Below are 26131 nucleotides of genomic sequence, written 5' to 3'. Positions count from 1 at the left end.
GGAGCGTCATCGATCAGTTTGGGGCTGATCAGACGGGACCCGACTCTGGTCAGAGCTTCTCGCGAGAGATGGAGATGTTGGACTGACCACCACAGAGCTCACATCAGAGGGCTTCACCCAGTTTAAATAACCTTTATTTAAAACTGACAATCCAGGAAAAACAAATGATGCACAGGCTACAAAAAAAAAAAAAAGCAAATAAGACAAACAAAACATAAATAAACATAAATATACATATAGTCAGTAGGTCCTAAAAGTTTACACATTTTTCTGAGGACAAAACAGTGGGTTATATATATTATTCTATTTATTCATAATCATATTTATAGCCTACAATTATACATTATATTATATAGGCTAACTGTATATATTTATCTTATGCACATATAATTACATTAGGCTGTTATGATTACATATGGTGTATATGTGTTACAAACTATGGATGTAACGTGCATATTATATTGTATATGCTGTATTCACAACATACTTGTACTGAGTAATTATTCTTATATCTATTATTATGTAATTACCGTAAAACTTTAATTAGTAGTCCGGGCTATTATTTGCCTAAATCATTGAAAGCAACAGGCCTGTATTTGAGACAGGCCTTTAATTCCATTCACACAAAACTGCTACACAACAAAGATGGTAAATACAATCAAACTGTTTATTTAAACCAGTATGAATATTACTCGTAAAAAAATCAGGTTTCTCTCTTCAACAGAGAGAAAAAGAGAGGGTTACAGCACTCAAGGATTACGGCATCCGGCATACCGACACACCATTTTATCCTGTTAAAACAATCCTCACAACTTGGATTAATTTTTATGAAAAACCTTTTTGATTCTTTTGATCTGAGGACCCTTACGGACTAGAGGAATATGTATTGACCCATGTATATATGCATGTATGCTGCCATTTTAGTTTTCATTTTGGTCTTATACAACCTTTTTTTTTTAAATTACCAGTGGGGGTGGGGGATGGGGGTATAAAAATGGACAACATACAAATATTTGTATTCTGGTATTCCACTCTGGGTATTTTACAGTGGTGATGTTGTTGAAAACAAGTAAAATAAAATAAAAATAAAAATACCCTTATTTAGAACTCAATTTTTTCTTCTGACACTTGACCTGCTGCATTGTGCGAACTCAATTTTTTCTTCTGACACTTGACCTGCTGCATTGTGCGAATTTCCTCTTTGTGGGATTAAATAAGTCTTAATTTATCTTGTCTTATTTTATAAATATATATTAAAAAGTTAAAAAAAAGTAACAATTAACACATAATAATAATAATAATAATAATACATTTTATTTATATAGCGCTTTTACAGCTCTCAAAGACGCTATACATTTAAAACAAAGAAAAGAAGTACATACAAAAAAAGGGGGGGTACATGAGAAACAGAGAACGAAAAGCTAATGTTTAAAGGTTAAAAGCGGATTNTTCTGAGGTGAAAGAAGGCAGTTTGGGTGAGGCGGCTGATGTGATGTTCAAATGTGAGGTTATTGTCGAAGATGATACCAAGGTTGCGGATGAATGGGGAGGGAGAGAAGGTGGTATTGTCAATGCTGAGGGTGAAGTTTTGTGTTGCTATAGAGAGGGATTTTGGGCCGATGAGTAATATTTCAGATTTGTCACAGTTCAGTTTGAGGAAGTTGGTATGTAGCCATGATTGGAGTTCAGTCACAGTTGGTGAGGGTAGAGCGGGTGGCTGGGGTGATGGATTTTGTGGAGATGTAGATTTGGATGTCGTCAGCGTAGCAGTGGAAATGGAGACCATGACGACGAATGATAGAACCAAGGGGGTGTAAGTAGATGATGAAGAGGAGAGGACCAAGCACCGAGCCCTGAGGGGCACCTTGAAGCAGGGGAACGGTGGAGGAGGTGCAGTTGTTGACATGGATGAACTGATGTCTGTCGGTGAGGTATGATTTGAGCCAGGAGAGAGCAGAGCCAGTGATGTTGAGGGAAGTTTGTAGGCGGGATAGCAGAGTGGTGTGGTTGATGGTGTCAAAGGCAGCAGTGAGGTCAAGGAGGATGAGTGTGCTGAGGTAGCCAGAGTCGGCAGAGAGGAGGAGGTCGTTAGTGATTCTGAGGAGAGCGGTTTCGATGCTGTGTTGAGGGCGGAATCCGGATTGATAAGACAAAGAACCATAACCAATTTTAGAAGGATAAAAAATTAGGAGCTAATTGATTCTCTGATCGTTAGAAGAATAATCAGTAGCAATTTTGATAATTGTGTCATTTTTTTAAAGCAAAAATATCAATCATTTTCTTGTTCTTGTACTGTGTAATTACAAGATTTTATCTCATAATTCTGACATAAGATCTTGTAATTACGAGATAATGTGTCGATTTTTTTCATTTATTCAGTGAATGCAATGTGCTTCCGTACCATTCAGTGTGAGGAATGCAATAATTTTGGTTGTATTTACACACAGATATTTACATCAACCTTTCATCCATCTGTCTATACCTCATACATTCCCATAAAGGTTTCTGTTTGCTGGTGCAGGACTCACGGTCACACAGAACACCAGTCCTGTGCAGAGACGGGCCAGGAGGATAAAAATCGCAAAAGTCTCCCAGACTGCGTTCCAGAAAGCGAATGTGTACAAAGTCTTATCACAGTAAACACCATCAGCAGCTGCAGGATCATAGTTGGGCTGATAAACTGAGAAGACCCACACGTCACCTGCAGGTGCATGGGACAAAAACATTTAGTTGCAATCTGTTATTCACTTTGGGAGAAACTGTGGGATCTGTAATATTTTTCATCCTTACCTGCCAGGATCCATACGAAGATAAACAGGGCTATTAAACACTGCAGACAGGCTTTGAATCCTTTGGGCTGCTCCTGTGGCTGAGCTGCATGGCTCTCACACGGGAGGGTCACAAATGGTATCATCAGCAGCTGTGCCAAAGCCAGCCCTAACAGGTAGTTGGGAATGTTAGGTTGCTGAGGGCAGTCCTTGAAATACACAGCACCTGTGGAGAGATGGTGGTGAGAGCAGCATGGTTACAGACATAGGTGTAGATTTTGGGGGGATGCAAGGGACACATCCCCCTTATTTATTTAGATGATGTCATTTATTCCCCCAATAAAAACAGAGGACTTTTGTTATGACAAAAAGACATTAACACCATTAATTGATGAAGGAAAGGCACAAATTGGTGCATAAAATCAGAATGCAGGATATTAAGCGTTTTACACATAAAATTTTCTGGTGGAGGACTCCCCCATCTCAGTGTTAAAACAAAACCTGCGCCCTTGGTTACAGAACGGCTGTTAAAAAATAGGACAGTAAAACATGATGTTGAAGAAAGGATACTGACCAAAGGCGACTCGTGCCAGTATGCAGACAGCCTGTGTTATTGTGAATCCAACTAGAGGGGTAAGATAAAAAAGGGGTCAGATTTCAATTTGTAACATCAGATTGCATATTTTGAGTCATGCTTATAATATTTTTACAGTAAAAATAGAAATATATGCTTTTATTATGTTAAGCTTTAATAACATTGGTTTAAAAAGTTGTTTTAAATTGTAAATTGTAATTACATTAAATTAAATAAAATTATGACCAGTCTAAAAGTTAACCAGCTGCAGTTATGCTATATTCACAAATAAAAGTAACTTTCTTTTAAGAGGTGTGTGTCTGAAATACTTTGTATAACTTTGTATTTAAAGGTCTGTAGTTTTATTATAAATACATATTTAGATATTCATATCACTTTGAGGTGTAGGGCAGATACCAGTGAAAATTTGAACTACATCCAAGCAATGGCTGAAAAATTACATGAGATTATGCAGGTAACTCCCATCTCCAAAACAGTAATATTCTGCACTTTTTTACCAAAGTGGTGAGTCAATAATAACTTTCCAAAATCCTAATGTTACCTCAACCAGATGCATTTAAACTATCTTCACAAAAAAGAAAAAAAAAAGTTAAAAAGTTGGTGATTTAACTTAATGGTCATTTTTAGAGGCTTTTTGCTGATGAATTGTATCACATTAAAAAGGGTCTCTAATAGTTTCCCACCTCAATTGTGTCACTCAAGGATAGACTAAATACTAGGATCACTTCTCAGTATATGATTCATCATCATCATCATCATCATCATCATCATCATCATCATCATCATCATCATACACTACAGCCCAAAAAAATCCCCTAATATACTTGGACCTGAATCTTTATTGTGCTTACCTGATAGTCTTGGGGGTCTGGGTGGTGGGGGGTCCACTTGAATGCTCCATAAGGCACCCATAGTTATTTTCACTGACTGATCTGTAGATGGTGCCAAAGAACAAACATACAAACTGGTATCATTCTTCCGCAGTTTTTACGCTTGATGAAGTAACAGTTATGAAAATAAAGGACAGTGTTGAGGGAGTATCTTTATAACATAGCTTTGCAAGCTATCAATTCATTTACAGTGGGAGAAGGTGAACAACAGCAAAGCTACCTTCTAAAATAGCACGCAACAACTTATCTGAACATTTGTTTATTGATACCAGGAATCAATACTTGTGGCTACTTGACAATTGTATAAATTCTGCCTGATGAATGCATTGCCTGGGCAAGAAAATAATGGGGGTGGGGCTAGTCAAAGGGGTTCAATTACAGTAAAGAAGCAATGGTAAAATAAAAATATCAAAAAATCATTCCTTTCTTTTTATGACCCAAAATTGTTTGTAGTTTCAGCAGTTAACCAAACACAAAATGGCCAAAAAATGTAATTTGACCACTTGAATCAGTGTACAAATACACATTTAGATAAACTACGAGCAAGCTACTGCAAAATGTAGTTAAACTGCTTGTTTAATTACATGTAATTTACTTCTCCACAACACTGGGAAAACAAAACAAAAAAAGTTGTGTGTTTTAGTAAACAATTTTTCTCACAGAATTCATGTTATATAATGTCCCATTGATCAGACTGCAGATATTGAATATCATTAAATATGTCGTCATCATTATTCCCTGACATTGTTTTTATGGTCAATCCAAAAGTGAAACTACAGTGATAGCTTTGCAGATAGCAAATATAACACCGTCATATTGTTTGTTAAAACCATGTTTCTCCAACCAAACAGCTTTACACAACTCTTTGTAATTAAATGCAGTAATTTCACAGCTCATTTAAACTCAAACACAAGCGAATAACCCCTGAGATAAACGGCATGCAGATGTTCAAAAGATAAATTCTTGACAGAAATACACCTTATTAAACTCTTCATTTGGAAGGCCAATTTAAAAACCTGACACAAGCTGAACTCACATATTAAATACATTTCTGTGCAATCATATAAAAACGCACTTACCTGCCATTGCAGCTGAAAAAAGTCCTCCTGAATGCTTAACTGGGGCACCAGACACAGAAACAACTGGGAATTCCCGCAAGCGGATGTTTTTATACCACAGTCAACAGTGGACTGGACGAGCCCGTTCAACAAAGTGAAACTAAAATTATTCCCCTGTGAGGATGTTTTTTTTCTGAATCTACTGATTATCTTAAGTTGAGAACATTAAGAAAAACTACAGTTGAATGTGTTCAGAATCTCCTCCATATTGTCTCTTAGAAAACAGTGAAAAGCTTTATTGTATTTTATATCAGTACTCCTCTGCTGGAAGACGACCTGTCCATTTTTAAATCAGTTGTTTTAGGAATATGCACCTTGCAAGCATTCCTTAAATAATAATAAATGTATTAAACAGTATTTTGACACAGGGATTGACAGGGCCTGAAGAGTAAGTAAATATGGCCCTCATCCCTTCAGGGTATATTATGCTTTAGTGGTGCATAGTGCCAATGGAATTGACAGGATTTAATTGCATAACAGTGAGCCGGAGGCCTTGTGGTAATCCAGCATTGGTAAAGTCATGTGCCTCTTAGTCCTCTGCCAACTTTCTGAACTCAAGTAACCTATGTCCTGTGTCTTACAACACCTTGAACATATGTGTGAAGCAATTTTAGAAAATAAGTGATTAAGTTTGTTAGTTTTTAAGGACATCTTGGTTGGTATCATAAAAGGAGCTCTACAGGACATACAGAACATTAATATAGCAGCAAACTACTATTTGCTATGTAAAGATATAGTGGAGGTTTCTCTAATGCCTACCTAACCCACTAGTTGCTGTCCTAGGTGCCACGAGTGTGTTACCTTAGGCAGACTAGTGTGAAACTCAGGCCATTTGGCTTAGTTGTGGCAAGGAAACTTAATCTATTTATGTGGAAGTCACAGTGTGCACCAACATATGATATATGGATAAGAGAGCTGATGGATGTGTTGTACTTGGAAAGGTTAAGGTTCTCAATAAGATTGAGAATCAAATGTTTGTCAGAATTTGGAGCCCTGTACTCGAGTATTTCAGGGGTAGTGAATTGTAATGGTCTAACTGAGTAGCAGTATACCGTCTATCGTTGTGTATATTTTATTTTACAAGTAATGTTGAAGTCCTAGGATTTGTTTTTTGTTTTTCTACCTGTAAAGATTTTTGTGTCTGAGTTTAAATGATGTACTGAGTGTTTGTTTTATATTGAAAATCCTAATATAATGGAATCCAAGCTTCTCTGTTTTTTGTTTCACTAGACGGACCAGCTGTGTGTGCATGTGTGTTTGTATCCCACTGACCTGCTAATTGCTGCCGGACTGCACTGAGGTTATGTAATCGGTGGACTCTAGTGGTGTCTGCGTTAGTTCAAATAAACACAAGAAATTTGTGCTCTAGAGAAAGGATCAGCGCTCAGTGAATAACCTCCTAAGCCCTACGATAAGCTATTATGCCAAGGCTTAACTATACAGACCAGTGAGCAGTGATAACTAACACGTCTTTGGGGTCATCAGGTGGGAACCTCCTTTCACCAGTGTTTCGTCTAGTTGGTCCCACAATACCACCAGGAGGCTAGACAGTGATCTCTGGCGTCCCAGAGACACTCCCCTAATGCCAGCTCTCACTGCTCCTTGCAGCAACCCCACAACCTCCTTTACCTAACCTGTATTACCACATGGCTTTCCCAGCCCAAACAGCACTGCCACCTTCAACAAAGGTTGATATGAAAGACTGTGGATACCTTGGGGACGATCTCCATGTATTCCTGAAGACTCTGACAGCAAGAGGTAAAAACATATTCCTCCGACAAGTACGACCATATAACTTGAGCTCCTCTCCCACGGTGTACAACAGTAAAAGGGGAGGAGTAAGGCGGTAGACACCCCTTTATAGGTGGGGTACCCCCAAAGGTGAACGTAGGTGTACAGAAACTGAGTCTCAAACGTTCCACATATTGACTATGGAGGCTTAAGTGTGTCAGGCAATAACAACTGAAACAAATGTTGTGCAATTATAAAACTTAATATAACAAATGGACATTTGACTATGTTACACATATTGCTGCTATCATGGATCCGTAGATTGTATGTTCCAACCCTCAAATAAGAACCACAGGAGTGTTTCCTAAACTAGCGCCCCAACCCATGGAAGACAGAACAGCTCGTATATCACCAGTTTTTCAACACAAAAATCTTAGTGGTAGGGTTTCAAAAAATAAAGATCATGATATTGCTTAAAATAAGTACATTTGATACTAATGTGATGTATGTAACATACGTTCTATGTTACTTTGTTAAAATAACGTCACATATCGATGTTTGGTCATGCCCACATTTGACGTGCAAGGTACCCTGGGTGCGTTGGTTGCTGAAGTCCTGGGAGGCCATGTCAACTTTAAACTGTTACATGCATTATCTGTTTTCAAAACACACTTCTTTTTTCACAGTTTGCATACAGTCCCTTTCAAAAGGAACGGACTACGTCGGTACAACACCGCAAATTGACGTTTTTCTCCTTCAGGAACAAATGCACATGATTACATTTAGCCAACATATGTACGTGGTTGGGTTTGGCTTTACAATCATACAGGAACACCGGCCTCCCAGATGGAAGTTGGTGGTTGTTGGACCCATCCACTTAACTGACGTTATTATCCATCCATGTTTCCCCATGATGCTACCAGGCACTGACTGGCTGCGTATCACGCTGACACCAAAGGTTATCTTCTTTCGTTGGTGTCTGATGACTGAAGTCACTGCGCAAGCCCCGGTATTCGATGACTTCGGAGTGTGACTAGGTTGTAAAATAACTCAACGTTGACATTTGGTTTCACACGGGACACAAACAGCGGTCTCCTGGATGAAAGTCCTGTCAGTGTTTGACCCATCCAAGCAAGCAGTTAAGTCGCTCTTTATACAACATCACCTGACTGCCTGTTTTGCTCATGTCATAATCACTACAGCCACTAGAGGTCGTCGCCTAACAGTAAACGTAAATATGGATCTCAGTTTGCTGCTTGTACAAACAACCTATGTGACCATATTGCGCTGTAGGACAGTCTAAGAAATTTAAATAAACACACATTTTTTACATATTCCTCATCTCTCACACACACACACACACACACACACGCTCATTGATTTACACCTTATACAGTGCCAGTTAGTTAAATTCTGTACCTTCGTCTGACAAAGGTTTTATTTAGATGGACTGTAGGCCAAGCCTTCCTTTGTGTTTGCTGTCCGCCATAAATAGAACAAACAGACAGATATCGTCATGAGCAGGTATCAAAGGGCATCTGACGGCATGATCAAGCCCCCGAAACACACACACACACACACACGCACATGCACAAAAACAAATACCCCTCTCCTTTCTCTGTTTAGTAGAGAGTTAGTAGTTTGTTTAGGTTCAGTGTTTGCATTTTGAGTTTGACATCTGTAGAGAAGTCAATTTTTCCCACTGCTGAGGATTTTAATTTTTATCTGAGACCCCTGAAAAGATACACAGATCTGACATCACGATTACAGGCAGCTACACCGATACTTGGCCTTTGTTCCCTCTCTCCTTCCTGCTCTAACTGCCAGTCACTGTATATGACTTTCACCGTGTCACAGCGGTGAGCTTCTCATTCGCCTCCTGACTTTGACTTTGAGAGGGAAAGATACTCTGAGTGAGAGGGAACAAAAAAATAAGACAAAATAAGATAAAACCATGTGCTGTACGGGGAAGTGTGCCCGCCTGGTGGGCCTGATCCTGCTACCTTCAGCGTTCATCTGTATGATCGCCAACCTGCTGCTGTTCTTCCCCGACGGGGAGAGTCAGGATAATGACCATATCTCCTTCCAGGTCTGGCTGATGGGGGGGCTCATCGGAGGAGGCCTGTTTGTGAGTAAAACATTGTGATCTGTGTGTATTTACAAAGTCTGGTTGGACGTCTCCTATAGACTTTACACTGTGATGACATCACAGACTTTTAAAACTCCTTTCTCAGCTTGAGGAAAGTTTTACAAATGTAAAACCTCCATGGATAAAAAATGATGATATAAAGAGCCATAACTGATGTTGTTTGCAGTTGGAGACATCCTATCAACAATTTTATAGACATCTCTTTTACACTGGTGGTCTACGGGGATTCCTGGGGGCCTGGTGGGAGTCCACTGGAAGTTATAGTTGCTTTACAAATCAAAATTTTACATACAAAACATATGAACTTATAAAAATGATGCATTGTTATATAGATGAAACCAACATGTAGAAAATTAGCTTCTTGACCAATTACAATATTAAAATACAAATATAATGTATAAAAGTATAACACCCATTTTCATGTTTGATCGTTGTGGTACATTTTGCTATATTTGGTATTAATACTCAGTACTTAAAATAATACTTAATACAACACACATTATTACTCATTTAAGCAACATTAACCATACAAGACTTTTACTTGTGGTGCATTATATTTACACTGTGGTGTTTATGTTTACTTTAAGGGAATCTTTTAGTGAAACTTTGACCACTCACCATTAAGAGATAAAACCATCGTCTGATCTCCTCTACTTCCTCACTAAGGACACACACACAGACACACACAGATACACACACACATCAGATCTGATTATGCGAGTTGCCACCAACATTATCTCAACGTTTTAAAGGTCAACAAGGACGATAAATAATTCATAAATATTTCATCTCATAAACATATCACAGAGACCTTTGAGTCATGTGGAAAGGACACGTCTTTATGGCCCTGATATTACCTTAAGTTTGGAACAGTGAGCAGGAAGTTTGATTGCTCTCCTCGCCCCACCTCTAACTGTGTGGATGTCACTGCCTGCTGGGACGAGAGAATAAAACTCAGCTCGGAATTCACAAATATTTGCTTTAAGAGATAACCAGAGCACACAGACACACACGTATAAATGCAAATGTGTCAGCAGGCATGTGTGCACAATTATGGACACATAAATACACACCATACTTACATGTTAAGAAACTTTAGCGAGCATTTAAATCAATTAAAAGTAAGATATCAGAAAAATAAAAGTTGTGCTTGATAAATGAGAAAATAATTTCTGTATTTTTTAACCTTTCAGATGCTGTGCCCGAGCTGTTCAGCTATCAGGGCCGGGGGCAAGGGTTGCTGTGGAAAAGGTTGCTGTGGCAACCGTTGCCGGGTAAGTATAGTCATTTACAAAATGTACATTTACACCAGTGTGAGGACTGGACTGATAATGATGGGCAAAGGCGAGGGTGATGTTGTGTCAAATACTGAATGACAAACTGAATTATTTTATTAGTAATTCACTTGTGTCATTACATTTTATTATGTTTACTGTATTGTATGGAAGCCCATTTCTGAAAAAAACAAACAAACATCTGTAAGACATTATATGAGAAACTTGACTAGGGCCTACATATCTCCAAATAATGACTTAATATCTTAAAATAAATAAGTTGGTATCTGAAAATTATGAGAAACTTCCTTAAAATCATGACTTACTTATCTCACAAAATAACTTAGTATCTCCAAATAATGAGAAATTTATCCCAAAATAATGATTTGCATATCTCCAAATAATGCCTTAATATCTTAAAATAATAAAATAGTATCTTATGACAAACTTTCTCCAAATAATAAGAACATTTATTATAATAATGGTTCATTTCAAAATAATGACTTGTATATCTCCAAATAATGACTTAAAAATGTAAAATAACTTGGTATCTTAAAATTATGAAAAACTTCCTTAAAATAATTACTTAATGAGTTAGCATCTCAAAATAGTAATAAACTTTCCCAAAATAATGAGAAACTTTCTTAAAGCAATGATTTGTCTCAAAATAGTGACTTACTTATCTGTAACTATTAACTTAATATCTCAAAATAATGAGTAAGTATCTTAAAATTAAGACAAACTTTTCAAAACAATGAGGAACTTTCTTAAAAATAATGACTTATTTCCAAATAGTAATTTGCGTATCTCCAAATAATGACTTCATATCTTAAAATAATAAATTAGTATCTTAAAATTATGAGAAACTTTCTTAAAATAATGACTTAAACAATGAGTTAGCATCTTAAAATGGTGATAAACTTTCTTGAAATAATGAGAAGCATTCTTAAGGCAATGATTTATCTCAAAATAATGACTTGCGAATCTCCAAAGAATGACTTAATATCTTTAAATAATAACTTAGTATCTTTACATAAACGAGTTCGCATCTCAAAATAGTGACAAACTTTCCCGAAATAATAAGAAACTTTCTTAAAATAATGACTTATCTCAAAATTATGACACACAAATCTTTGAATAATGACCTAATATCTTAAAATAATTACTGAGATAATGAGTTAGCGTCTCAAAATAGTGATAAACTTTTCCAAAATAATGAGAAACTTTCTTAAAGCAATGTTTTGTCTCAAAATAATGACTTACTTATCTGTAAATAATAAGTTAATATCTCAAAAATAATGAGCAAGTATCTTAAAATTAAGACAAACTTTCTCAAAATAATGAGAAACTTTCTTAAAATAATCACTTATTTCTAAATAATGATTTGCGTATCTCCAAATAATGACTTAATATCGTAAAAAATTAACTTAGTATCTTAAAGTTATGAGAAACTTTCTTAAAATAATGACTTAAACAATGAGTTAGCATGTTAAAATAGTGATAAACTTTCCCGAAATAATAAGAAGCTTTCGTAAAGCAATGATTTATCTCAAAATATTATCTTACTTATCTGTATATAATAAGTTAATATCTCAAAATAATAAGTAAATATCTTAAAATTAAGACAAACTTAAAGCTAAAGCCAAGACAATTTTTTTCAAAATAATAAGAAACTTTCTTAAAATAATGACTTATCTCAAAATTATGACATACAAATCTTTGAATAATGACCTAATATCTTAAAATAATAAGTTAGAATCTCAAAATAGTGATAAACTTTCCCAAAATAATAAGCAACTTTCTTAAAGCAAGGATTTATCTTTAAATAATGACTTAACTTATCTCAACATAATGAGTTAGTATACTAAAATAATGAGAAACTTAATGACTTAATATCTCAAAATAATAAGTAAACATCTAATGACTTAGTATCATTTCTCATAATTTGTTAGATATTATTTCATATTTTCATTAAAAAAAATCATTTGAGATATTAACTCATATCTCTGTCAGGAATACCTATGATATGGGACTTATCAGTTTAAGATACAAAGTCATTATTTCGAGAAAGTCTCTTTAGGACTTACAGGATCTTTTGGTGTAATTAGGTTTTAGTGCCATAAATGACCATTTAAAATTAATATTTTCTGGTGAATATGTTTTACAGAAGTAGGACTACGAACAGTGCTCACTTCTCTTTAATCATCAAGAACTATACTGCTAATAGGCCACAGTCAAGGAGACATTTGCGGTGAGGAAATGCTTGTTACAAAAGTTTTTATATTAATTTTTGTTGCATGTGACAGTTCCTCTTCAAACACAAAAACAGTAACCTTAACTCAAGGTCCACTTACTTGCTTTTTCCCAAAGCATTCATACACATTTCACAGTTGTCCTCAGCAGACGCAGTTTGCTCCATCCATCCAGGGAGACCATGAAATGTGGTTGTCGTGCTGGACTTTTATTTTCTCAAACTATTAGTTTCATTTTTTGTGTATTTTAAATAGGCTAGGTTTTATAATCTTCAAGGGGACCAAGAGGGGAACCCACCATGGATCAGGGATACCTCTGAGGTACCAGCATGTCCCTCAAATGTTCGATCAGATTGGTATCTGGGGTATTTGGAGTTCAGGTCGACACCTTGAGCTCTTTGTCCCGTTCCTGGGGTCACTCCTGAGCAGTTTTTGTGGTGTGGCATGGTGCATTGTCCTGCTGGGGGGCACTGCAATCGACAAGCGCCATTGCCATGAGGGGGTTTACATGGTCTGCAACGGTGTTCGGGGAGGTGGAGCACACCAAGTAGCATCCACATGAATGCCAGGATCAAAAGTTTCCCAGCAGAAGACTGCACTGTAACAAGATGATCAATGTTTCCCACTTCCCCTACCAGCGTTTTTGAAGTTTTGGCTTATCGGTGTAGGTCTACTACCAATGAAGAATGAAATCCTCCTATTTCTCTTTCAGATGCTGAACTCTGTGTTCTCCTCTGCCTTTGGCCTGGCTGGAGCGATCTACTGCGTCAGTGTGGCCTCTGCAGGTCTGGCTATTGGACCTAAGTGTCTGTCGGATAAGGGCAAATGGGAATACCCCTTTGAAAACCTTGGCACGTGAGTGATTCTCCCAAATGTATTTTTTAAAAGCATGTATGATGCTGTAGAATAGCGAGAGCCCTGAGATGAGTTTTTGCAGCCTTATATTACAGCTGTTCCTCTTTTTTTCCCAGGTATGCTGCCATCTATCTGCTCTGCTCTGTTATCTCTAGTTATATTTACTGTCAATATCTTTTGCCAATATCTTTTTAGAGCTGCAGAAAAGTTTCAGTTCTTGATTATAAAAATAAAAATGCAATATTTTGATTCTCCAGTAGGTGGCAGCTTGGACCAGCACTCATTTTGAAGCTTCGGTAGAGAAAATCTATGTTGTGATGAACCTGGGAATTCAGAATAAACTGTTTTGTAAAGAAATGCATGGGAGGAAATTCTTCAGCCTCATTATAAGCCATAAAAATATAATATGACCCAAATTAAAGCCATGCCTAAGTGATAATGCTGCGAGGATAACACGACTGGCTCTGCTGAAGCGTTTTACAAGCTTAGGCAGGTCAGACTGGGACAATTGTTAAGCATGTTGTTAATATGTAGGTGATTGCTGTCCATGATGACAGCAGTTTAAAGGCCACCAGAGGTCACAGGGAGGGAACCGAGTATGATTACTCAATGCATGGTGAAATATTAATACCCAACCTCAGATTTTCCTTCCTCCATGCAGCAAACCTCAATTTCCCCCTTTCAGTTTCATGTTTTTCTGTGTGAACTTCTGCTATGCTGGAGTGTCTGTCTGACTGTCTAACCAGTACTCGTTTAAATATTTGAATATCTTCAATTGGGCTAAAATAATAGTCAATTACTTATTGATGGTCAAAAATGGCTCTTTTAATGGTTAAGGTTGCTGACCCCTGGGCTAACCGAATAGTACATTCCAACAGTGCTCTGAATGAAAGAATAGTCCAGTTTGAGTCAGAGTGTAAAGAGCCGAGCAGGAATTCGTCAGGCGACCAACTCTACTGGGATGAATAGGCGCCATTGTGGTGTCCATTATCTAGTTATTATTATACATCTGTTAGCTCTGCCAACACTATTGCCCTTGTTAGCACTGTTCATGCCGTTAGTAAAGTTAGCTGCAAGCCGGCAACTTACCTCCATGTTGAGAACCATGTGTACACAACCTGAATCAGAGTCTGAAACATAGATTTGCTCTGAATGTGGTGTACAGCTAATTTGAACATCTGACAGAAGATGTTTGCAAAGAGTTAGCTTAGCTTAGCATAAAGACTGGAAATAGGGAAAACAGCTAGAAGTAAGCCAGGAAGTCAGAAACTTTTTTGGTGCTTGTACCAGGCGAGCAACTCTACTGGACTAAATAAGCGCCATCTTGGGGTCCATTATCTAGTTACTAGTATACATCTATGGGTTAACATTGTTAGCTCTGTGAGCACTGTTGCCATTGTTAGCACTGTTAGCTGCAGGCCGCCAACTAAGTGATTCAGGTTGTCTACACATAGTTCTCAACATGGAGGCCAGAGTCTGAATCATAGATATGCTCTGAGTGTCAAATACAGCTCCTTTAAACATCTAATTTTATATGTTTGTAGAGGGTTAGCTTAGCTTAGCATAAAGACTGAAAACAGGGAAAACAGCTAGAAGTAAACCCGGAAACTAGAAACTTTTTTTGGCACATGCGCCAGGCGAGCAACTCTACTGGACTAAATAGGCGCCATCTTGGGGTCCATTATCTAGTTATTATTATACATCTATGGGTTAACACTGTTAGCTCTGTCAACACTGTTGCCGTTGTTAGCGCTGTTAGCAGTGTTAGCTGCAAGCCACCAACTTAGCCACCTCCATGTTGAGAACCATGCGCAGACAACCTGAATCCGAGTGTGAATCATATTATGCTCTGAGTGTCATATGCAGCTCGTTAAAACATCTCATTGTGGATACTTGTAGAGGGTTAGCGTAGCTTAGCATAAAACCTGGAAAGAGGGGTAACAGTGAGAACTAAACCAGGAAGCTATAAATCTTCTTGGCCTATGCGCCAGGCGAGCAACTCTTCTGGACTAAATGGGTGCCATCTTGGAGTCCATTATCTAGTATTATTATACATCCATGGGTTAACACTGCTAGCTCTGTCAACACTGCTGCCGTTGTTAGTGCTGTTAGCACTGTTAGCTGCAAGCCACCAACTTAGCCGCCTCCATGTTGAGAGTCTGAATCATAGATATGCTCTGAGTGTCTTATACAGCTCTTTTTAGCATCTAATTGTGGATATTTGTAGATGGTTAGCTTAGCTTAGCATAAAGACTGGGAACAGGGAACAGCTGGCCTGCTTCTGTCCAAAGTAACAAATCCCCAAAATGTGTCATTGTTAGACTTTTGTTTTAGCATGGATTAAATGATTGAGAAAAAGCATGTTAAATTGTGAGCCTAAGAAGTGCTAATAGGCAGATTTGGGCAGAGTCACACTAACTGTTTCCCCCTGCTTCAAGTCTTTGTGCTAAGCTAAGCTAAGCTAACCGATCGATTGCTGGCAGCAGCTACGCATTAGCTGTACAGACATTTAAGTGGTATCAATCTTCTTATCTAATTCTCGTTAAGAAAATGTCTAACCATTTCTTTAAATTCCCAATGATACTGTAACAGCTGAATGTCACTTTTCTTGAACAACATATTTCCATCAAGAACTTCCTCTCCTTTCTATTTTCCACATGCTGTCTTTCTCCACTCCTCACTTGTTCCATTCACTGTTTTACTGACGCATATTTCCTCGACTCAGTCATCCCACTATTTCTTCCTGCACCCCAAACTTGGCCTGCTTCATCCATATTTTCATTAATGCTGTGTGTGTCTTGGACAGTGCTTATGCTCTCCTGCTCTCCTCCCTTGCAGCGGTAATGGCAGCTACCTTGTAAACCAGACCATGTGGGCAATGTGTGAATACCCCACCAATGCCGTGATGTGGCATGTGGTTCTGTTCTCCATACTGCTGGCCATGGGGGCGGTGCAGCTGGTGCTCTGTGGCATCCAGGTGGTCAACGGCTGCATAGGATGCATCTGCGGGGACTGCCGCGACAGCAAAGATGTAGGTGGACAAATCCCGAAACTCCACACCTAATAAATGCAAATGTTTGCAATGCCACAGTAAGTTTTGAGCAGTATGTCCAAGCCAGGAGGTCATGAAAGCTACACAGAGGACCTGGAGTGGCAATAAAAGAGGGAAGCAATAAAACTTTAAAACTGTTTTATCAAACTAGGCCAAGCCAACGTGAAGCAACATGTTTTGTTGCTGGAACAGAGCCTGGTACTCTTAGTGGCTTGTTCAATGACTTGGCCTTTTAGCAGCTGCCTACAGTGTTGCTTTAGATTTCTATCAGGTCTGCCACTGATTGAAAACAGGAAAGGGAAAAAGCTCTGTAGTTTTAAGATATGAAGTGTTAATTAGTGAGCTGCAGTCTCTACTGCGCTTGCTCTATGGCAGTGGTTCCCAACTGGTCCAGCCATGGGGGCCAGATCTCTCCTTAGTCATTGATTCCAGGTCCACACAGTTTAATACATTTAGCATCACACGATGTTGTCAAGCTAGTTTGTTGTCTCTGTCAATCAGCTGTCCATTAATGACTCACTCTACAGCAGGAAATGGCACTTTAAAATAAGAATGTTTTACAAATTTGATACGTTTGTGAGTCACTTGCAGTCCATTCAGAATGGACCCGCGACCCACTTTTGGACTGCGACCCACCAGTTGGGAACCACTGTTCTATGGGCCTCACAGTGCAGAAGCAGAGAGTCATTTTATATGCAGCAGTTGAACTTTGTTGGCTTCATGTGCCACTTTTATAGGAATGACCATGGCCCCAACTCTGATGCTGTATCCAGTTCTCTTCACATGTATATCCATCCAAAAAAGCTCCAAAAAAGCTCCAAAAAAGCTGTAAATTGATGACAAAAAAAAGATATTCTCTGAGGTTAAAGTTGTTAATTTACAAGAAAAAAAATCCCAAATTAACTGCCAGAAAAACTAAGAGACATAGTATAAAGAGCAACAAAGTCAATGTAGGGAGGAAGTTGTGATGGATGTATGGGTCAAGAACATGACTGAGACCCAGGGGATCAGGGTATGTGTACCCTGTGAGTCAACACTGGCTCGTTATCTTCAGATTTAGTTAATTTATTTGACTTTTTTAGGATATTTAAAGCTGCTGAATGCATGCTATATTATGTCACCTGATTTACTTGCACATTACATTACATTACCCCCCCTCCTGCACATCCGTATTTTTATTTATTCATTTTCCATTCCTTTCCATTCAACCTACAATAGCCCTAATACGCTGTTGTAGTTTCCTCCTGTTTCCCGTATTTGTGTTAAGATAACTAACTGGCTGCTGGCTGTAGCTTAAAATGTTTTGTACAAACATGACAGATTTTTTAAAATCTTTCTAACTGTTCCTCCGGTTGTTGTGCTAAGACAGCTAGTTGCTGCCAGAACTTCAGCGTATGGAGTGACATGAATCTTCTCATCTAACTCTGGGGAAGAAAGCAAATATGCATGTTTTCTAAAATATCAAACTGTTCTTTTAAAAAATGTACATTTCATTTTAGTGCAATCAGTGACTGTAGACACATAGAAATCAAAAGTCGGACACAGAGATTTAAAGTATAACCGAAACGCCATGTGTGGACTGGTGCCAGTCAACTGTTGATGTTAGCGTACTCCATTTCTTAGCTAATGTTAGCTCTTGTTGTACACTGTTAGCGCTGTAGCCGAGCACTCGAAAACACGCATATCGTCACGTCTTTTGGATTTTCTGGGAAAAATTCGTCATGAGTCTCTTATGTAGAGGTGAGGCCACACAACCCAGTCTCACTCATCGAAATCCAGTGCAGTGACCTCCAGCATCAGACACTGACGAAAAAAGCCGTCCTTTAACGTCAGCATGACACGCGGCCACTCACTGTTATAGTCGGGGGAAACGTGGCAGGACAAGAACTCCAGTCCTGTTTCTAAAGTTAGGGTAGCGAAAGTCCGAGTTAACAAACACTAACTTTCATCCAAGAGAGCGGTGTTTGCGTCCCATAAGTTTCTAAAGCCAAACCCTGTTCTTTTGTCCTACTGTAAACCTAACCAAGTGCTTTTGTTGCCCAAACTCAACCACATACGTTAGTTGTTGGAGGAAAAGAAATGTCAATTTGCCTTGTTGTACCGACGTAGTGCATTTATTTTGAAAGACACTGTATGTAAACGGTAAATTTCCTGTCAAAACGGAAGTGTATTTTTAAAGAAGACAATGCATGTAACAGGCAGAACTTGACACAGTGTCCCAGAACGTCAACTACCAACGGACCCAGGGTACCTTGCACGTCATATGTGGACGTGGAAAGTCCATGACCAAACGTCAATATGTGACGAGGTCGGAGTGACAATGCGTTGGTCCACAAACCGTTACAGGCAACTGAGAAATTCAGTAAAAGTCTCTGTTATATTACAACTTGTTCACTCATTGGCAATAAAAACGGTTAATACTGGTAGGAAGTTACATACAGTACCTTAAAGGCTAAAACCCAGTGTGCCATCAAGATTAAATAGTTGACAGGTTTACTACTAAAAATAAACATGATCAATCCGGGGACTGATTTAGCTCCGTTAAAGTCACAATAAGTAATCAGCAGCTTTGCAGGAAAAAGGTCAAAGATCATTTATGATATTATGCATGTACTTTTGAACAGAAATATTTACACAGGTTGAAGACTGATCTCAGATTTAGGACATGCTAAAAAATGTTTTTGCTGACATGCATATACACACACTATTTTCTACACATTAACATGATGCTGACATATTAACAGCCCTGCCAATCATCTGAGGACTTGCTTCCTGCCCTAAACATGACATTAACATGTAACTTTTGTCCTGTTGCAGGATGACAGTGGATTGTGAAAGTGAAGATCATCCAGTTGTAACCGACCTTCAGAGGGGCCAGGAGGGTTTCATTTTCCCCCCAGTTTACATGGAGGGAAACTTCTCTGTGAAACATGCTGGAGTTTTCTTATAAAGCTGTTGTTTCATACCAAAGTCTTACTCCACTATTGTATAAATTTTATTCTAGCTGATGTGTATGCTGATGTTGTGTATTTTTAGATGAATTATTCATTAATTACTGAATTAATGAGTCATATATGGATAATACTTTAATTGTAAATAATTTTGTTATATGTGCCTCTACTTGGTTTAGTATGCTGTATTCTCAGGAAGACTGTGACAACACCGTGAGAGTTGAAAGGTTTTGTCTCAACATTGTGGGGGACATATATGAAATGGGAGTGGGGGTCCTTCACCAGAAAATTTGGAGCATCAAACACTTTATTTTCTGCATTCGGGTGAATTTTTCCGCATCAATTTACGGTGTCAATGTCTTTGATTTTGACAAAATAAAAGTCCTCTGCTACTTTCATGTGTTTATTTTGAGGGGTTGGTTAATTTTGCTTCCAATAGCCTGACTCCCATTAATTGCTAATTAATAATGAAAAAAAAGCAAAATGTCTGGCACCCCACTGACTTGTTAATCTTAAGCACTGCATTTCAAAGCACTACCCATTCAGAGGGTGGTGAGATTAATGTGATTTAATGTTTTGAAATGTACGTGTTTTGCCTTGTATTTATTTTCTGTTGGCTTCATTGACAGACAGCTGGCTAGCCACGTTAGCTTGTAGAAAAATAGTGCCCATAGCCTATGGTGGCTGGGAGCTAGCTAGCAGCGGCACTCTTTCGGCGACTACTGCTGGTAGCGCCATTCTGGTTGTGGAAACATAGTAGCCATCCTCCAGTCTGCCCCTATATAGTAGAATTGAGTAGGCTGCTGTATTTTGAGCCTCAAAACCCCATTAGCACTATTAACCATGTTAGCACCACTAACTGTGCTAACACTGCTAATAGTGCTAACAGCGATACAGTTAGCTAACAGTTAACTAACATGGTTGACCATGCTAAAGGGGGTTTTTGACTCAAAATAACTTTACTCAAAGGGCGACACTGGGGGAGACTAGAGGGTGGCACAATGTTTCAACGGCAAGGTGGTTGGTCTGGGACGGCATTAGTAGCAGTAATCACCGAATGGGTGGTGCCACTAGCTAGCTCCAACCAGAGCTAGTTTGAGCGCAGTGCAGTAAACTGAGAAGTAGCAAAATTATCCTATGGACTAGTGGTTCCCAACTGGTGGATCACAGTCCAAAAGTGGGTTATGGGTCCATTCTGAAAGTGACTCGCAAACATGTCGAGTTTGTCAAAAATACACTTTACTTTTAAGTACAGTGAATTTCCGGCACAGAACTTAACTGTTGAGATGCGGTGTCTTGCTGTAGCGTGAGTGAATAATGGATAGCTACTTAACAAAGGCAACAAACTAGATCCACGAAATGGCCAAACGCAAGTATGATGTAAAACGACTATGACTATGACTATGTAAAACTGTGTGGACCTTGAACTATCAACTAACATGAAATCTGGATCCCACAGCTGAACCAGTTGGGAACCACTGCCATAGACTGACATGTGTAACTGTGGTCAAAAATATCTCGTGGTTACCTGATTAAGGGTTTACCATTGACATCCCTGGAGGGAGATTGGATTTGTGCATGATCAGAGGAAAATTATATCAGCTCTCTGTGACTCATCTGATCAGTGTTTATGTGAACCTTGCTGCTGTTTCCCCCAGAACACGCTGAACGTGTCCACCAACTGAGTCACTTCCTGACTGATTATCCAGTTGAAGAACTACTGCAGAATCACTGTCAGGACCTCTGTTAATTACTCACCTCACACTGTGCGCAGGCAGCCAGACAGCCAGATCTAACAGGATTAGAGCGCATCCAGACAAGGTCAAAGGTCAGAACGCCCCCTGTGGACACCCTGAGCACTGCAGTTGCATAAACAGTACACAATCTGGCCCAGCAGCGCCTGTTAGGATCGGTGCAGGTTAAGCTTATAAGCTTTTGCTGCCATGGGGCTGCTTCGTGGTAATTGTTACCTAACTTTTAAGTTAAAAGCCTGTTGCAGAGCTGGTAAATATAGACACCAAACAAACCAAAGCTCAAGGCTAAAGCCATGCCTCCATGGCAGCACAGATAAAAGAAATGGTCTTTGTGTGTAGCCATGTGAATAACAATTATGCCTTTCAGCTTCTCCGTGTACTTTGGCATCTAAACCAAGCAATTTCCTGCAAATTTAAAGTTCCTGTGTTCACATATTTCCAGGACAGGGAGGGGGAAATATGTGAAAATAAGCTAACTGATTGGCCGGTGTTATGCAGCTCACTTATATAGTGCACAGCACAAAGCAAGGAAGGGGCATTAAGTGGGAAAGATTTGGAATAAAAGAATAGGGGGGACAAAGAGAGGAAAACAGGAAGGGGGCCCGCTCTCAGTCACTTCTCATGCAAATGGTAGCCCCTCTGAAAGAATCCAGAGAGGCAGAGAGAGTGCCATTTAAAGACGTGGTGATCAAATACTGATGTAAGTGCATGAGTGCAGCGAGGGAGACTTGAAAGACAGAGAAAGCTTTCTTAAGAGGGAATGACAAAGAGTCAAAAAGCAAGTTTTTCAAGCACGTAAATCTTCTGTCATAGCTGCCCTGTGCGCTCGTTTAGACCCTGCGGTGAGGCCTTTATTTAAAAATGTACCCCTTTCCCGAAATTGTGCCCCTCCCCTCTGCTTTCAGGCTTGACTGACAAAACAAAGACGAGAAAAACAGGGTGACAGAGCAGCACTGGCCAGTATGAGCCAGACTAGTGAGGGCAGAATTTTGACAGAGCAGGACAATGGTACGAATCAATCTGTGCACGACTATTAAAGCTTTTAATTGAAGCAACATTTTTACAATAGTGCTCCTGTTTCACTTTTCTCGTCTGGTTGAAATCTGCTCAGCACACCCACGACCGCAGCCTCGTTTAAAAGCAACAGTCATGCTGGCGGCACAAATATCAACTCAGACACACGTAAGTGATAATAACTCAGCAGTGTCCACCACCCAATAATTATGTCAACCGCAGTATGAATGACCTCAGCGGAGCCACAGAGTCGACAGTCAGGCACATTCAGCAGGTTTGCGAGCTCATTTACAACCCTGTCAACACGTCAGAAATCAATTAAATTCAATCTAAAGCTAATTTTCTGCCTTTTACTTGACTTCCCAATTATTTAATTACACTTTTACATCTCTCTACAAAACCATCTTGATGTTATTTTTAAATGTGCTATGAAGACAGAGCTCCTCTGTCAGGTCTTAATTTGAGTCAGGCTGGTTGTAATTTCAGCTACCGTAAGGTAACAATTGCTTAAAAATGCTGACAGTCCGTCTGTTATACTGGCGCTATATTATCATATTTAACCCTGAAATGTGATATTTTACACTTGGACTAGACATTACCAACGAGACATAGTGTCACTTTCTCATTGCTTAAAGGCAGCATACACAAACTGAGCTAAACGAAGGGTTGCAGAACTCAGTGGAGTATCTCTGCTTTGTGTAGAGCTGAAAGGTGTAAGTCCAGTAGCCAAAGGTCAAATCAGGTTGTCATGTTTCCATGGTCCGATGTCTCTTGATATAAACTAGCCTTGCTTTGTAAGAGATTGGTAAGGGCTAGCTTTGCAGTCAAAATGCAAACTGCAAAATAACAGCGGAATGCAGTTTTAATGGTAAAAATCTATTAAGATAATTTCAATGTCTAACGTCAAGAAACTGTCTGCCCAAAAATTTGAGGGGGTAGGTTTCATGAGTACGCCTATAGCATCAGTAGGCTATAAGCTGCTCCTTCTCAAAATAAATCAAAACCTGTATGACCGAACCATGTGGGAATTTCATTTGAAAGGACAGACACAGGAAGTGGCCATGCGCAGCAGTCAGACAGGAGTCACGTTACAAACCAATCACAGCCAAAAGATATCTTTCCCTTCTTCTGTAAATATTCAGTCTGACAAATACGGAAAAGTTGATCATGTTAGTGCACTTTAGCAACTTCAGGTAAATAGGCAAAACAGTGCTTGTTGATGCAACCTGTCGCTGTGCTCTCGATAGCTGGCACAAAACGCACAAGAGTAGCGCCCAGTGCCCGACCTCACGTTTACAGGCGGTTTAAGACACGGCATGTGTATGGCCTCTAATTTACAGGGCTGGTACCTGCGGTTCTTACACAGGCTAGTTAATAACATTGGGCAGGAAATCCTTAAAACTTTTACAACAAGGCTGAAGTACGACTTGAATCAGATTTATTTTTTAATTTTGACAAAAAGAGGCAGCTAACTAGCCAGCTAAAGCAGAAAAGGCATAACGTTAGCTAACTGGTTAGATAGCCCCAGCTAGCCGTAGCCAAAGCTAAAAATTAATTAACTTATTGATTTTTACCAAGCTGTTATCTGTAGATTAAAAGTATCAATTTTAATAAATGACATTTCGGTAATTTAGTCAGCTTTTTCAAGTAACTGAATGAGGCAGCAGCCAAATTCAAACATGACGGAGAAAAAATAGGTGAAACACCTGCTAACGATAACTAGCTTAGCGTTAGCAGCTCAGCTCAGGTTTTGACTGCACTACTACTATTAATGAGATTTAGCTAGCCTACTTTAAATCACACATTCAAATGTATAAGGTTGTAAATATATTAATGAATGTATTATACTGATTGATACTGAATATCGATTAATATTAATAGATGGATAAAAGGACACCTAGCAAAAATAATTTAACTATATATTCTGCTTGTTAAACAAACTAGTTAAAGTGAATTTCAATTATTTGCAAGTACAATTTCCCTTTGTACTCCCTGAGGAATATTCAAAGATAGGTATAGGATAGGTATTTAGGCTCTGTGGCGATTGTTTTTGAGTTAAAATAATCAGTTTTAAAAACCTATTTTAAAAAAAGGCAGAACAACCTTTCTATTTGTTATACAGTTTGCCATACAGACAGAAAATGTTACACACTTTTCCCCTCATTTTTACTGCTTCTTTAAATCCATTCTGCTCTTTGCCTTCAGATGGTCTATTTACTACACCCAGCAGTGTCAGTTGATATGCATGGTTTGCAGAATACAACAGGGATTAGACCCCTTCCCCTGTGCACTTCAGGATTAATCACTGAGAACAATGAGTGTGCCATGATGTAAAAACAGGGCACGGTGAAGAAGCATGAGATAAGTGACATAATGTATTGAGGGAGGGGAGTAAAGGAAGGCGACGGAGGCTGGAACCAGCCAAGAGCGACCTCATCCAGTCAGTCCCAGCCCCGGGCTCCAGAGAAGCATGCCAACACCAGCAGAAAATCAACAAACTCTGGGTGTGGGAATGTCTGCATGTCAGAGGGAGGAACAAACAAGGAGTTTGGGTGGGGACCAGTAAACACTCACACAGACTGGTTCGACCCTGATTTTTGTTTGTTTATACAGTATCTTTGTTTATACTGACTTTAATACGGTAATCTTGAGATATTTTTTGATAGGTGGAAAAACATTTTTAATCATTGCAGGGTCAAGAGGTTATTGATATTTGTCTCAGAGGCATGGAAGCAATTCAAAATCAAATTATCCTGGATTTAGATGTCATTGCGTGTGCAGTTTCAAGCTCCTGCAACTCATAAACTTGTGCACTGCACTTATAAATCTCCTTTTTCTGATGCAGTTAATTAAGCCAATTCATTTGGCTTGAGTAAAGTAATCATCCTTTAACACTCTAAGGGAGTCTGAATGCCACAGGGTGTCTAATCTGCAGGGGTGTGAAAAGATTAATAAGATAGGAGAGATTTCTTTAACAGTCTCTGCCTTCATGCAGCCCAGTCTGCAGAAGGATATGTTGGCAAACCACAGATATGATACTTTTGTATGGTTTACAAGTCATATCAATGTTTATCAGGTGACATAGTTCTGATTACATGTATATGAGCTGTCTTGTGTCATCATGGAGGTGAAGGGGACGATGGTGTGACATCTAGGCGAGACAGCTGCCAAGCTGCAGACCATAGTTCGAGACCTAGATACAACAAATCTGGGTGCTTTATGCGCAACATTATCAGCATTTCTAGCAGCAATTATGACACCAAAACTGGGTATTTGTTTTGTAAGACCTTGGCACTCGGACATCAGGAGAAAACTTTGCCTCAAAAGGAGTAATTTGAGGTGGTTCGGGCATCTGATCAGGATGCCTCCTGGGAGTTAGAGGTGTTCCAGGCATGTCCCACTGGTAGCAAGCCCCGGCGCAAACACAGGACACGCTGGAGGGATTATATATCTTGTCTGGCCTGGGAACGCCTTGGGGTCCCCCAGGAGGAGCTGGAAAGCGTTGGTAGGGAGAGGGATGTCTGGAATACTTTGGTCAGCCTGCTGCCTCAGCGACCTGGCTTCGGATAAGCAATTGAAAATGGATGGGCGACTTTTCCAGCAATGTCTGTGTCACCAAAACTGGTTGTTTTTTAGCTAGACATTGTAGGCATTTCTTGCAGCACATCGGCAGCATTTCCAGCAGCAACTGTGCCACCAAAACTAGGTGTTTTTCTGGGAGACATCAG

At 39.2% G+C, this 26131-nt stretch overlaps 2 protein-coding genes across 2 annotated transcripts; one reads left to right on the top strand and one right to left on the bottom strand.

Moving 5' to 3' along the window:
• Positions 1–46: 46 nt before the first annotated feature.
• LOC126404244 (transmembrane protein 272-like) lies at positions 47–7029 on the bottom strand. The gene is made up of 6 exons (XM_050067329.1): positions 5333–7029; positions 4215–4295; positions 3343–3393; positions 2791–2994; positions 2529–2701; positions 47–176 (listed from the first exon to the last, which is right to left on the bottom strand). The coding sequence occupies exons 1-6, from the start codon at positions 5337–5339 to the stop codon at positions 138–140; spliced, it is 555 nt and encodes a 184-aa protein (XP_049923286.1). The 5' UTR covers positions 5340–7029; the 3' UTR covers positions 47–137.
• A 1694-nt stretch (positions 7030–8723) lies between these two features.
• Positions 8724–20027, top strand: tm4sf5 (transmembrane 4 L six family member 5). The gene is made up of 5 exons (XM_050067720.1): positions 8724–9230; positions 10445–10525; positions 13490–13632; positions 16471–16663; positions 19502–20027. Exons 1-5 carry the CDS (start codon positions 9057–9059, stop codon positions 19517–19519), a joined length of 609 nt encoding a protein of 202 aa, XP_049923677.1. The 5' UTR covers positions 8724–9056; the 3' UTR covers positions 19520–20027.
• Positions 20028–26131: the final 6104 nt, after the last annotated feature.

This window comes from Epinephelus moara, chromosome 17 (genome assembly GCF_006386435.1).
Source record: "Epinephelus moara isolate mb chromosome 17, YSFRI_EMoa_1.0, whole genome shotgun sequence".
NCBI classification, from domain to species: Eukaryota; Metazoa; Chordata; class Actinopteri; order Perciformes; family Serranidae; genus Epinephelus; species Epinephelus moara.
This window is presented reverse-complemented; position numbering and strand designations above follow the sequence as displayed.

What these genes read in the sequence shown, in the direction of transcription:
- LOC126404244 (XM_050067329.1), bottom strand. An exon ending in ACTGGCACGAGTCGCCTTTG is followed by an intron (nt 2,995 to 3,342) that starts GTCAGTATCCTT and finishes ATCTCTCCACAG; the next exon opens with GTGCTGTGTATTTCAAGGAC. An exon ending in CTTCGTATGGATCCTGGCAG is followed by an intron (nt 2,702 to 2,790) that starts GTAAGGATGAAA and finishes ATGCACCTGCAG; the next exon opens with GTGACGTGTGGGTCTTCTCA.
- tm4sf5 (XM_050067720.1), top strand. Translation starts at nt 9,057, where the DNA reads ATGTGCTGTACGGGGAAGTGTGCCCGCCTGGTGGGCCTGATCCTGCTA. An exon ending in TCATCGGAGGAGGCCTGTTT is followed by an intron (nt 9,231 to 10,444) that starts GTGAGTAAAACA and finishes TTAACCTTTCAG; the next exon opens with ATGCTGTGCCCGAGCTGTTC. An exon ending in CCCTTTGAAAACCTTGGCAC is followed by an intron (nt 13,633 to 16,470) that starts GTGAGTGATTCT and finishes CCTCCCTTGCAG; the next exon opens with CGGTAATGGCAGCTACCTTG.